At 38.4% G+C, this 14,058-nt stretch overlaps 1 protein-coding gene across 6 annotated transcripts in view; it reads left to right on the top strand.

Moving 5' to 3' along the window:
* The window catches only part of ARHGEF10 (Rho guanine nucleotide exchange factor 10), a 120,197-nt gene that overhangs the window by 78,271 nt on the left and 27,868 nt on the right, over positions 1–14,058 (top strand). For all 6 annotated transcript variants that reach the window (XM_052809171.1, XM_052809174.1, XM_052809176.1 and 3 more), the window contains 6 exons: positions 1,520–1,647; positions 2,133–2,233; positions 3,498–3,619; positions 8,268–8,354; positions 9,733–9,956; positions 11,108–11,265. In XM_052809171.1, the coding sequence (XP_052665131.1) occupies positions 1,520–1,647; positions 2,133–2,233; positions 3,498–3,619; positions 8,268–8,354; positions 9,733–9,956; positions 11,108–11,265 (820 nt within the window). The remainder of the gene's footprint in view (positions 1–1,519; positions 1,648–2,132; positions 2,234–3,497; positions 3,620–8,267; positions 8,355–9,732; positions 9,957–11,107; positions 11,266–14,058) is intronic.

The raw sequence follows: 14,058 nt of genomic DNA on the forward strand, positions 1-14,058 counted from the left end.
GTTAACTGTTTAGCATTATAAGTAGATTACAGCTGGTTTTTCTAATCTTGTTTTTTGTTTTTAAGCGTAGGTGGTTACTACAAGTGTTTGCATTTGTTCAGTAGCTGATAAGCTTATATGGAAACAATTACATTTTGATCTTAAGAAATTGGATTCTTGCAGTTAGACAAGGTAGTAGGAGGATGGTTGTTTGGAGGAAGCTCTTGATGCCCATCCAAGCTCATAATCCTGGCTTTCAGGCAGAGCTGTACTTAAAACTGAGTGCAGATCACAAAAATATAAAAGGATTTTCAGAGGAATCTTGAAAGTAATTTGCTTTGGCTTTGTTCACATCCCTTTTATTTAGCTTATATTCTGGCAAACAGATACAGTACTTTAACACTGGTTTTCAGAATGAGTTCTCCACAGTCTTAAGACTTTAAAAAGTTGCCTTTTTGACTTCTATTTTATATGCTTTATATATGCTTAGGCACAATTTTTAACTCCTGCCTGCCACCATAGGCTGTAAATATATATGTGCGTGTGAATATGTGTATGAAAGCTGAGTTTCTCTTGGGATATCTTGCCTTCAGTCAAGGGCATTAAATAAAACACAACGTTTTGTGAAAATATGTACTGTTAAGGAAGTTTATGGAAACAGTACTTTTGGACAAAATTTCACAAGTATTTGAAGGTGAATTTCAGCTGCATTATTGGGAATATGTATAGCACAGATACCATAAGACATTCACCCATTGACATATACAAAACCTTTCTGCCTGTACTGCCAGTCAGAGCCAACTATGTTTTGAAAACTTAAAATTCAGTCAATGTTTCCAGGTAGAGATGTGTAAGATAACTAGAACAGCTTAGTTGAGGAATGAGTTCAGCTTCTCTATTTTTGAAAAAGACTTCCATTTTCATAAAATTCTGGCTGTGGAAAATTAGTGTACTTTTGTGTATGAATACTTGTCACTATTGATGCTTTAAGTGTCACTTAGGTGTGTTTTTACCCTCTGTGACCGAACACTCAGTTTGCAGAGGGTCATTGTTTCAGCATCCTACTTAAACAGATTCCAACCACACAGACAGCTTTCATGATGGCTCTGTAAACATTTCGGCTCAAATATTTGAACAAAAACATATTGGCAGTTTGATTTGTAGACGTTTTCGTGAGATTTTCTTTAGAAACAGAATTTGTGGGTTCTGTATAACTACTCATTGAAATGAAGTAAAAGGGTTTTGTGTACACCTGATGCAAATTTACATTTCTTAATCTGACAGACGATTGTGAATGTCATTTGTGTATCATCAAACTCTGAGCAATTAAATCATCAGACAAAATATGTAAAATGTTAGCAAATTTTTTACAGATATTTTTGAAATGCATTTACAAATACAGCTAAATTATCCATGATTAAAATGTGGACTCAGTGAGTCCCAGGTGCCAGGAATTGTTTGTTATATGCAGAGATCACCTTAGCCTGTTGGAAATAGGCCAGTAGGCTGGCGTTGAATCTTAGCTTTTTTAATTTTTCAGAACTTAAACCAATCTGTAGCCCATGACTGGACCTCAGGTTTACAAAAACTGATTTTGAAAAAAGAAGATGAAATCAGAGCGGCAGATCGCTGTAGAATTCAGCTGCAACTCCCAGGAAAACAGGACAAGTCAGTAGTAATCTTGATTACAAAACTTTCTAAAGGGGCTTATGTATTAGGCATAGATGTAGCAGGGAGGATTTGGGAATTTGTAGCTCTTCCCCCTCTTCTGTCTCCACAGTTAGCCTCTGACTTCTGCTCTCATGCCACAATGCTGGGAACTTGCGTGTTCCAGGGCAGCGTTGTAGTTTTTCTCCTGTTCCTCAACCCTGCATTCCGGATGCAAGAAGCAAGAGAGGAACTGTGGCAGTGATGGCTAATAGGGAACAGCCACTGTTATGTTCCTTCACCAAGGAGGGTGTTCTTCTCATACAATTTCGTGTAAAGTGTAGGAAGCTGGGCGTACAGCGTATTATAGCCTGCATGCTTGTATCGGAGCTGTGTCTTTTTCTAAGTATTAGAAAATGATGACATTTCATCTTACTCAACATTTTTAGCCTTGACTGTATCTCATACTCAATGCATTTAGAGTGGCTTTTTTTTTTGTCTTGCAGGTCTGGGCGGCCCACTTTTTTTACAGCTGTGTTCAATACATTTACCCCTGCCATCAAACAGTCTTGGATCAACAATTTACAAATGGCTAAACTGGCCCTTGGTAATTCCTAGTTACTTAAATTTCCTGTCAAGATAGCTCTCAATGTAGAGTGTAATTTTTTTATTTTTATTTTTTTTAGAAAATTATTTTTTTGTGAAAATCTATCTGCAGATGTTAAAATTGCAATACAGTAAATAGTAGTGATTGTGTATCACTATAGTGTAATGATGTTATAGATAGAATGGGCATTTCATTATGAAGGAATATAATTTCTACAGTATTTTAATGAAGTCTGTGGTAATCACTACTAATTGTTATACCTAAATCACCAAGAATGAGATATGCTACAGAACAGACAGGTGAGGAAGTTATTTCGTTATAAATTTATTTCTTCAGATCTTAGGAACTTTTTAAACTTTGAACTTTAGGTTCAAGTTTCTCAGTTTTAGCACAGAATGTTTTTAGCTAGGAGATATCAGTAAAGCTGTTGGGTTCATTTGTTCAGCTTTCTGAGCATGAAATAAACTTATGGGTGTAGTTTTAATATAATGCAATATTTCTATAGTTGGATACGTAAAAATCAAGGGGTTGGGGGGGAGTTGTTTTTGTTTTTTTTTTTTAAACATAAATCTGTAGTCTTCACTGGAGGGATTATCACAAACAAACCTGATCTAAGTGGGAGCAGTCAAGAATGTGCTGTCCTGTGATGTTATTGGTCTCCTGTGTTTGCACAGAGGGTATAGGTTTCCAAAGATACCTGGGATTTTGAATGCCTAAGTTGAGAAACATTGAAGATAGGCACTTGCTAGAAAGCACACTTCACCAGCACATCCTTAAAATACAGTGCTTTTATGGTATCTGACTGAAGGCAGGCAAAATAACAAAAACAAAAGAAGAGAGAATAGATGTCTCCATCATTCCAGGGGGAGGATCCTTATGATTATGATAAGTAGTAGTTGGTAGTGATGTCACTTATACAGGCAGAGAAATGCTATTTGCAAAACAGATTTCCTAGAGTCTGAGGAGAGGTTTGATGTGCCTTTTCCTCTTTTAATAACCTACTGACAAAATCATTAAAAGAACGCCCTTAACGTTTTGCTAGTGTAACGTGTTCTTTTTTTGCATTATCAGTATGTATGTAATCTACTATATTGAATTTTTGCTCATAGTTTGACATTGTAATTTATGCATATATGGCATAAGAACAGCCTGATCAGTATTAACCAATCCTAACAGAATTCTTTTATATTCCTGTAGAGAGGTATAAGTGATTATTCAGTGAAAGTATTGTGGGATGTTTGTTGTTTTGTTCTTTCCATTACAGCGGAGGATAACCTGTTAGGTTGGTTCTGTGTAGAAGATGACGGGAATCAAATCAAAAAGGAGAAGCATCCTCTCCTTGTTAGACACATGCCAGTGATGATGGCCAAGCAACAGGAGTTTAAGGTGAACAGAATTTTTATATGAAATTACAGTTGCTTTTGTTGTGTGATATAACTGCTAAAGAATACCATATTGTAAATACATCTATTAGTTTGTATCTACTAGTTCTCTTGAGTTTACTACCTTGGTGTAAGACCAGTAGCAATGGAAGGTCCAAGAGGGTCACAGGAATGCAAAATACTGCAATCTTTGAGGCACTATGGAACATAGTGTTTACTTATATATAGCATGACATTCACTTTCAGATGTAAGCTCATCACTAAATGAAAACAGAACTGCTGGGAATTTTGCATTGGTCTTGAGGTTTCCAAGTATTTGTTTGAGGCTCCAAAGTAACCTGCAGCTTACAAAATGCAAGAATCTGATCTCCGTGATAGCTGTCCTATACCTGTGTAACTATGTGGAATCCTCCTCAAATTTCTGGGTTTCATTAGTGCACAGAGAGCAATAGTTTTAAAATAGTTTTAAAATTTCGGTTTTATGGGGTCTTATATAAGGTGTAGTTCTGTTCTGAACAATGATATAGAAATAATTTAGTGGTTCATTTCCTAAAGTAATGTATCAGTTTGAACTCAAATTGACCACTAGCTTTAATGATGAAAATAAGTACAGCATGTCCAGACCAACAGATTGAAGGGAAGGGTGCTGGATACTATTTTTTCCTATGCATCAACAGGATTTCTTATTGACCATGAGTCAGGCTTGTGCAAAAACACTAATGGAAATAAAATTGTATATGTATGGCCAGAATCTCAGTGTTAAATTAATATCATCACATGGGTACTGCTTAAAGCAGTAAGTCTGCATACCCTCATTGCTAGGACAACCTACACAGGAGGGAAGTTCAGCTGACAGCTTCATTTCAAGTGTGAGTATGCAGTCCTGGATGCTGGGGAAGAGTAATTGCTAGCTGGAAATGCATCTGAAATGTGTAACGGTGTTAAATGAAGCCATTCCTTTGATACTGATTTTCAGAGCAGAGCTGTGGTTTACAGCAGCCAAAGTCTACTGAAAGTCTCCGGTCTCCCATAGAACCATAGTCATTCTTGTCTTATTAAACAGTCAGCTTTTTCTGTATTTGTGGTGGGTTGACTTTGGCTGGATGCCAGGTGCCCACCAAAGCCACTCTGTCACTCCCCTCCTCAGCCGGACACGGGAGAGAAAATACAACAAAAGGCTCGTGGGTTGAGACAAGGACAGGGAGAGATCACTCACTCACATCATGGGCAAAACAGACTCAACTTTGGGAAAATTAATTTAATTTATTACCAAACAAATCAGAGTAGGGTAATGAGAAATAAAACCAAACCTCAGAACACCTTCCCCCACCCCTTCCTCCTTCCCAGCTCAACCCCACTCCCGGTTTTCTCTCCCTCCTCCCCCTGGCAGCACAGGGGGACGGGGAATGGGGGTTGGGGTCAGTTCCTCACACGTTGTCTCTGCCGCTCCTTCCTCCTCAGGAGCAGGACTCCTCACTCTTCCCCTGCTCCACCGTGGGGTCCCTCCCACGGGAGACAGTCCTTCACAAACTTCTCCAGCGTGGGTCCTTTCCACGGGCTGCAGTCCTTCAGGAGCACACTGCTCCAGCGTGGGTCCCCCCCGGGGTCACAACTCCTGCCAGCAAACCTGCTCCAGCGTGGGCTCCTCTCTCCACAGATCCACAGGTCCTGCCAGGAGCCTGCTCCAGCGTGGGCTTCCCACGGGGTCACAGCCTCCTTCGGGCATCCCCCTGCTCAGGCATGGCGTTCTCCCCGGGCTGCAGGTGGAGATCTGCTCCCCCGTGGACCTCCCTGGGCTGCAGGGGGACAGCCTGCCTCACCATGGTCTTCCCCACGGGCTGCAGGGGAATCTCTGCTCCGGCGCCTGGAGCACCTCCTCCCCCTCCTTCTGCACTGACCTGGGGGTCTGCAGGGCTGTTTCTCTCACATGTTCTCACTCCTCTCTCCGGCTGCCGTTTCTGTCTGTCCCTCAACTTTTTTTCCTTCTTAAAAATGTTCTCCCAGAGGCGTTACCACTATCGCTGATGGGCTCGGCCTTGGCCGGCGGCGGGTCCGTCTCAGAGCCGGCTGGCATTGGCTCTGTCGGACATGGGGGAAGCTTCCAGCAGCTTCTTGCAGAAGCCACCCCTGTAACCCCTCCTGCTACCAAAACCTTGCCACACAAAGCCAATACAGCCAATACTTTCTAAAATCACCACTGATGAAATAACCAAGCTAATGTAATTTTTTTCAGAAGCTTAAAATATTTACATTTCCTTAGAGCCTACATGTTTGTAAGTCCTGTAGGTCCATGCCAGGAGCCTTGAAGGCCCAGGCTCAACTCCTGTAATCAAGTTACAACAGGATCTGCTTGTTATGAAAGGAAAGTCTGTTGCCCATAGGTGATGGTCTTTGCCTTGGTCACCTCAGGAGAATACAGTGTGTGGCAATATTTGCCTGAGCTCTGGGACAACTTTGCCAGTTTTGCAGCTCCTAGAGATAATGTGGGTGTGAGCCCAGCTGTCATGCCTGATGCTCCCAAGTCCTTGATATTACTGGAAAAGATAATCTAAGTATTATTGGTGGTTTTCTGCAGCCTGAGCTGCAGTTTGGGTGTCAGGCCACAGCTTGGGGTGGGAAGAGACCCTTTGCTTGGCTGATGCTGCTTGTTATCTGTGCTCAGGCTGCCCAGTGGTGTAGGGAGCCTGTAAAAACTTCTTCCATCAGAGCAAGTTTACACCCCAGGCAAAGGGCTTCTGTCAAGATTGAGAGCTAAACTACCAGGGTTTAACTATGGAAAAACTTCATCGGTTTTGACTAAGGTGCAAAGTAACACAGAGATGTAACAAGCAGCCCGAGAAATATCCAGCATGCAGGCTGTCTTTTCTTTCACTAGTGATGTATTTAGCTGTCACAGCTACTGTAAATCACCACTACGAGTAGATACCCTCAGCATGTGTTAAATGAGAGATGCTAAGAGTGGCATGGATAGCTGTGTTTTTTTCTTTCTCATCTACGAGTTTCCATCTTTTATACTTACAGTGAATTGCTTTGGTGAATACATGACATTATTTTTACTACTGCTAATCACTTGGTGATGCCTGCTGACTTCAGGGAGATAGGGAGATTTGTGAAATTCTTTGCACTTCTGAAAATTAAGTAAAATAGGAGTTTAGAACTCTAACTTACACCTGCTTGTTTTGTTTTGGGGGTTTTTTTTTGGTTTGTTTGTTTGTTTTTTGGTTTTTGGTTTTTTTTTTTTAAATTATTCACTGTTGGGAGGTGATGTTGCCAGGTTATGGTGAAGTTGTCTAAGTTAATACTAACCAAATTGTCTCTAGTCCTGCAAAATAATCGCAATGACATTGTTGTCTGAGATGAGAACTTCAGTGTGAATTATGGAGAATCTTGTCTAAAAATGTAGTATCACACCTCATCAGAAACCTTTTTATTCTCTACATGTTTATGAATTGCTTTATACATCTTAAAGTGTTTACATAAGCTTTAGGGCGCTCTGTCATGGATATTAGGAAAATTAGGGAAAATAGAAATCCATGACTGCTCATAAAAATGCCTGTTTTCAGAACCTTGGTGCTTGAATGATTTTCAGAGTTGGGATGGACTTAAATATAGATCTCTAGTCTGTTGTAGCTCTTCGGTTTTTCGTAAATGGCCTGCATGATAAGATGATGAGTATGGTTATTAATTTGAAGACAGTAACATGATGACATGAAGTTGGGAGGGAGTAGGAGTATTATGGATGGTAGTATTAGCATTCAGAATTAGTAAAGCACCTGGAGAAGTAATTTGAGGGGAAAAAAGGAGAAAAAAAAAAAAAAAGGATGACAGTCCATAGGACAGACACATGGTATTCTCAGGCAGAAATAAAGAGCTTCACAAGTACAGGCCAGGGAGGTGGTTGAGTAGAAGGTCTGTAAAAGTAACTTTTAATAGACTGGCAAGCTAAGGATTATTTAAGAATGTAATGTTGTTATAAAGAGCAAATAATCAATGGGATGTGTACAAACAGGCTTCAGAAGAGGTAATCATGATGTAATGCTGCTAACAGGCTTGCTGGGATAGCATGTTCAGGTGAGAAAGTTCTGCATTCTCAAATATATGAAGCTGATATATCTGCTGGAGAGATGCCAGTTGGAAAAGTGATAGTAATCAAGAATTTTAAAAACAAGAATTAAAAAAAATAAACTGTTTTAAAAACTTTTAAATGTAATTTATTAAGTGACAATGTTAGTTTAGCCTAATGAAGAGGAGACTCAGGCAGGGTCAAGACAGATATCAGCCTTATGTAAGAGGACACTGCAGAAGGGAAGTACCTGGTGACTGAGATGAGAAGTTACAGACTAACAGTTACAGCAAGGATGATGTTAGGTTGGGTATTTGGAAAAACTTAATAAAAGTCATGAGGCATTTGAGCAGATCAGCTACAGAATTTGTAGTCTTTGGCTTTTAATGTCTATAAGAGTAGATAAGGAATGTGTTAGAAACAACACACATGTAGCTGACCCTGCCCACGGGAAGCTGGATGGACTAAACTTCTTGCCTTCTGTGATTCTTTGATATCCTTAAATACTTTAGTTAATTACAGACTAAATTAGACAGAAACAGGCATATCTTTTTAATGTGGTAACCGGTCTTTTTTCCTTTGCTTGAAGATTGAATGTGCTGCTTATAATCCTGAACCATACCTCTCTGGCGAAACAGAGTCAGATTCCTGTGCCATGGAACATGGTTTTCTTTGGGTAAGCATAATCTTTAAAAGCTAAAAAGGGAGTTGTCTCCTGTTTCTCTGCATTGTTTTTTGTGACTCTCAGCAACATATGGATCTGAAATAAATTTTGGGTTGTTTTTTCTCTCTTTTTTTTGTTTGTTTATTTGAAGATGAACTTCTATAAAGGATAGCTAGTAATTTTGCCCATGTGATCTCACTGTTCTCTGTAGGGTGTCACTTTATGTGTGTGTGATTTGTTAGTGTGGCACAGAACAAATTCCACAGTGCTGAGCACATTCAGAAGTGAGTTCTGTGCTAATTTATAATGAGGGCTGCTAAAACCCATATGAGCTCATACTGTCCTATTGTCTGTTTCCATATTTTAAAAATGTTTTAGCCATAAATAATCTGTTTAAGTCTGTACATAGGAAAAAAAACCATTCTGGCATATTGTTATGACCCCAAATATGCAGATATTCCAGCAGACAAAGTGAAATAGCCAATACTTTTTTTTAAAAAAAAAGCTAATGATTTCAGTAGCTTTTATTGTTACTATAATACTGAAATTTTAAGGGAACACTTGTGAATTAGAAGTAGAAGTTAGAAATAGCATTTGTCCGTGGTCTTTTTCAAGGTGACCCATATAATTTCTTTTTGTCTTCGCTGTTCGTAAACAGTCATCACAAACATATGCCAATAAAATCTTTCTACTGCCACAAAATGTTCTTTCTTTCTCTTGGCTATGTTTTTTCATTTCATATAAACATAAAGAGTTACTATATAAAAACACTTACTGCTGCTTGGGCAGACTTTTTTTTTCCCCTCTCTCTTCCCAGAGCCCTAAAATGTACCGATTTGTGGACATATTGATGATACTTAGTTCTGGATCAAGGAGAAGTTTAGGGTCCCGTATCAGCAAGTTTACAAAAGGGATTATATTAATAATCCCTCTTTCTGTTGAGACAGAGCATTTATTTGTAGACCTGTTACTGTGCAAAGGACCGGCCTCAGCTATATTATCTGTTTTTAAGAGAATCTGAGATTAATTTAGGACACTGGTTATTAAAATAATATTACACATGTACTTATTGTAATTGCATTACATTATGTATATACATATGAGGCAGACATCAGAATAGGCCATAATATTCCTCCTTTCAAAAAAGAAAGAACTGTTTTTGTGAGTATACAAGGGAATTTTATGTATATAATCTTTTGAAATCTCTTGTATTTGTGTTTGAATTATTTTCTTGTTTATGTCTTAATGCATGAAAACTCATATTCACTCATATAACTTGAGATGCACTCTGCAATTAATATTCCAGTCATTCCTTCTTGTTAATGCTGATCATCTTGGAGACAGATATCAGTCTTGGTCTTGTTTTTTTTCTTTCCTCTTTCCAATTCAGATTGGCAGTTGCACTAATCAGATGGGCCAGATTGCAATAGTCTCATTTCAAAGCTCCAGCCCCAAGGTTATTGAGTGCTTCAATGTGGAATCACGGATTCTCTGCATGGTCTACATACCAGAGGAGGAGAAACTGAAAGAGCAAAATAAGGCTCTTGACTCTGAAAACGTTCTTGCAAAAGCCTCTAATGTGCCTACTATTTGCCTTGGCATGGAAGAAGGAAGGTGATTCTCATTTTTAGTGTACTGTGTATGATTTTTACTATTTTACAGCAAAATTGTGTGAGATACTTCCAAGAAAATGTTTTATTTTTAAAAAAATATCCATATGATATCCCAGTGACCTCAACTTCTCCTTTCCACCTAAATCAAGGAAAAAATACGCTCTACATGATTTCAAAATACACTATGTAGTATTTGAAATTAAAATAATGTGTATCTTCGATGAAAGAGGATTAATTCATCATACATCATGTCTGAAAAATATAAATATTACTTTTGTAATGTTACAACATAATCTTTAGGTATTGGAAAATTTTCAGAATGACAAAGTGTTAATGAGGAACCCATTAACCTACACTGTGATATTGTGCAGGATTTGTCATATGAATAAATAATATTGCTGTTTACTATTGACATGAATTATTTTGCTCTGTTCGAAGTGATGACCTTACTGAGTCAAAACAAAGCTACATTTTCTAAACTTACAGGTCAGTAAGCAAACAGATCTTGTTATAGCTAGTGAGGGCATAAGTATGTAACTACATGTGGTTTTTGAAGGTGTTTCTAACCAGTATAAATGAAGGAGAACAGAATTCTCCAGGGAAAATGCTATGTTTCCAGAAATTCTAACAGATAATTGTACTGATTATCTTTGCTTGTGAAGTGCAATTAATTCCAGATTAAACTATTCAATATCCCTAACATATCCATGGTAATAATTTGTAGGAATGGTGGGAATTTTAAGTGTAATTGATGTCTAGTAGTGAGTTTTTCTTCTATTTTCCTAGTTCTTCAGGTAATACTTAATCCATATTTTTTTTTTTTTAAACTAATAGAAAGTTTTGGATAGACTCATAATAAGGACTTTGAGCAGAATTTTCATTATGTCTCTTTGTTGAATAAATGTTTCTCCAAACAAGATCATATGACAAGTGTTGTCATATGTCAATGTTGAGTAATTGGAAATTGTCTATATAGACATTTTGGAGGGTCGAGATACTACTTTCCATACTAATATTCCTGTGAATGGAAAAAGAAAACCTTTTTTCTTCCCAATATTTTATTCTAAATCTCTTTTGTGCATATTCTGATAAGAACTAAATAAAACATAATTTCACAGGTTTGTTTTTTTTTTTGCTTGCTTCTTTTTATAGCATTTCTATTTACAAAAGTTGCCAAGGCTCAAAGAAAATTCGACTTCAACACTTCTTCACTCCTGAAAAATCCACTGTTATGAGCTTAACATATATGTCTCAATACTTGTTTGCTGGCTTGGTAAATGGAAACATCTCAATCTACACAAAAGCAGAAGGTAATGTAGTGATATGATTTGATAACATCCTGAGGAACTCACATGCCAGTGTATTTTGGCAGAAGTCATTTTCCACTATTATATTTTCCGAAAATTCTCTGTAAAACTGCTGAACTAAGCTTACTACACTTTTCAGTACTTCTGAAAAGACTTGCTTTCTCTTTTTGACGGACAGTAGAAACTTTGATACTGTTCCCACTTTTACCATATGATATATATGAAAACTGATTTGTGCCCCTTGGCTTAAACCCTAGGTCTTCAATGTTACAAGAGTCCAGAAGTTTATGTGATAACAGGCAGTATACTGTATTTTACATAGCACAATGCTAATTCCACTCAACTACCCAGTATTGGTGTTTATGAAAGACAAAAATTCCTTATTGGTACAGATTCCTGTATATCTCATTTGAAATGACAACTCCATTTTTACTGTACACATAGGAGAAATCTTTCCTATGTGTGTGACTCGTGTATTTCACAGTAGGACTCCTTTTTCCATTAGCATCACAGTTGGTTGTTTTGTATCTAGCTAAGTAATTGACTAAAATAATTTGAGTAAAGGAGAATCCCAGGTAATAGTTCTGAATCAGAACTGTCTTCTCCAGAGCTGGTTCAGGTGCTTGTCTGTGTACTTCCAGTATATCTCACTAACTTCCCAGCAGTACTGCATACGTATATAGTTAATTCAGTTCAAAATCAGCGGGGTTTTACTCAAAGTTTGAAACCTGAGTTTTTAAGTGAGATGTTAGCATACAGACACCTGACCTTGCAAAGTGCAGAGCCAGCAGAGATCTGATGTACCTTATTAGTGTGAGCTGCATAACGATGGTTGTCATACTTCTCTAATGAGGTGGGCCCTGTAAACAGTGTAGTTGCATTTGTGTGGCACTATACCTTGGCTACTAAATCCTGCCAGTCTCTAACTGAGGAGCCAAGCTCAGTGTCTTGAATCTTGGAACAAATCATATGTCCAGGGTTAGATCATATAAAGATGTGGTTTGGGAAAGGCACAGGATGCAATTTTTTTTTTTTTTTCCCAAGCAACAAAGAATCTGAAAAAAGTGTTGGGAAAGAGATTTCCTTTCAGCAGTTGTCATCTTCAACCCAGTGGGTTTCCTGTTGAGCTGTCGTCTCTGATCTGAAGCCAGACATTAGATTACAGTTCCCTTTAAAAAAAATTTTTTTTTAATTGCTGAATAGCAAATTTTTCTTTGTTTTGGAGGCACAGGAGTGAGGCCTTGATCCTAGTCTCATAACATCACTCTTGATGTTTCAGTTTCTCTGTGTACCTGGATGGGGTAGTAAAGTGAATCTGTCATCTTCTCTGAAAGAGATTGGTGTATTTAAGCTGTTTTAAGATTGCAGTTGCTGTCACTCAACTTCTTCCAGAAAAGACTACTTCAAAAAGACGGGTGGCATCCTTGGCAGTATAGGTAAGAAAGGATGCATGGGTTGCATATCTACAGAGGATGTTAAGGACAGGATAGAGCTGTTAACCAGACTGAATTATGTTATGAGCTGGAGGTTATGTTGTATTGACCAGGATTGTAGTGTCCCTGTTTATCTTCGTCTGAAGACACCAGTTTTGCGCAGCTCGATATTCATAGAGCCTGTCACAGTCTATTTCAGGATCGCTGAAGCTCTGAGATGGGAAATACGCATTCATGTTTTTCTGACTCATCTTGTAATCGCTTTCCTTACAGTTTGGTCTGTGTGTGTTATTTCAGTTCTCCATACCTTACGAAAGTTGTGCAAATCAGCTGCTCCCATGTTAGCATTCATATTCCTTATAGTTTGTTGCTGTGGTCATGTGAGCAGTCAGCCCTGGAGGGGTGTTTTTATGAGCGTTGACCTATTTTACCAAACAAAGGAATCTAAGCAGTGAAACAGGAGGGTGGGGAAATGCAGCCTCTGAAGAGCTTTGTGCAATTCATCAGGGTTGCCTTCAGTTCTACAGAGGGGGTTTACTTTCCAGCCATGCACTTCAACATGGGTTTTGGTCTATCAGCGTAAAGGAAATTAAGGAAAGATTTAAAAGTGAACGTGAAAATGGTCACTGCATTACAAGGCATCTTGATTTGAAGCCTGAGAAGGACAAATGCTATGGGATGCAAAGGTTAAATGGTTGTGCAGCCTGTTGTGGGACTCCATGAATGAAAAGGGGTAGTCTTTCTTCGAGGATGAAAATCCATCTCGCAGTCTCTATTAGAGTTGTGATCCTTGTGTCTTCCTCGCTGGGCAGAATGTGTAGTGGATCAGTTCAGTCACTGAAGCTCGATGCCTTTATGTATGTAGTCAAAGACCCAGGACTTCTGTCATTTGGTTTTCAGTACCCAAATAGCTGTAACTTTTCCTGTTGTTTTCAGATGGCTCAATGCATGTAAATATCCAGCTTGTTCACAAACAGCAAGTGCTCTCTTCTGACTTTCTTCACAAGAGAACTTTGTCAGATCGGCAGCAACCAGAATGTTCTCTGGCTGCAGAAAGTCTTGTCTTGAAGTAACTTAGAATGGAAACTAAGAAGCATGTATAGTAAACTGAGGAACATATGCCATGTTAGTGGAAGAGTTGAAGATGCACAGTGAGATTTCTTCCTTTATGGGGGGTAGTCATGTTTTACTGAGACACCTCTGTATCAGTGTGTTTTCACTTATGAGTTAAAAAGTATTTAAGCCTGAATGTATTTGAACATAATTTAAAAGCAAAGTCAATGAGATGCTGATACAATAAAATCTACTCGGTTCTTAAATGTGAGCTAACATAGTGATCTCTGAAAATGTCACAGAAAAGGCT

Source organism: Harpia harpyja, chromosome 15 (genome assembly GCF_026419915.1).
Source record: "Harpia harpyja isolate bHarHar1 chromosome 15, bHarHar1 primary haplotype, whole genome shotgun sequence".
Lineage (NCBI taxonomy): Eukaryota > Metazoa > Chordata > Aves > Accipitriformes > Accipitridae > Harpia > Harpia harpyja.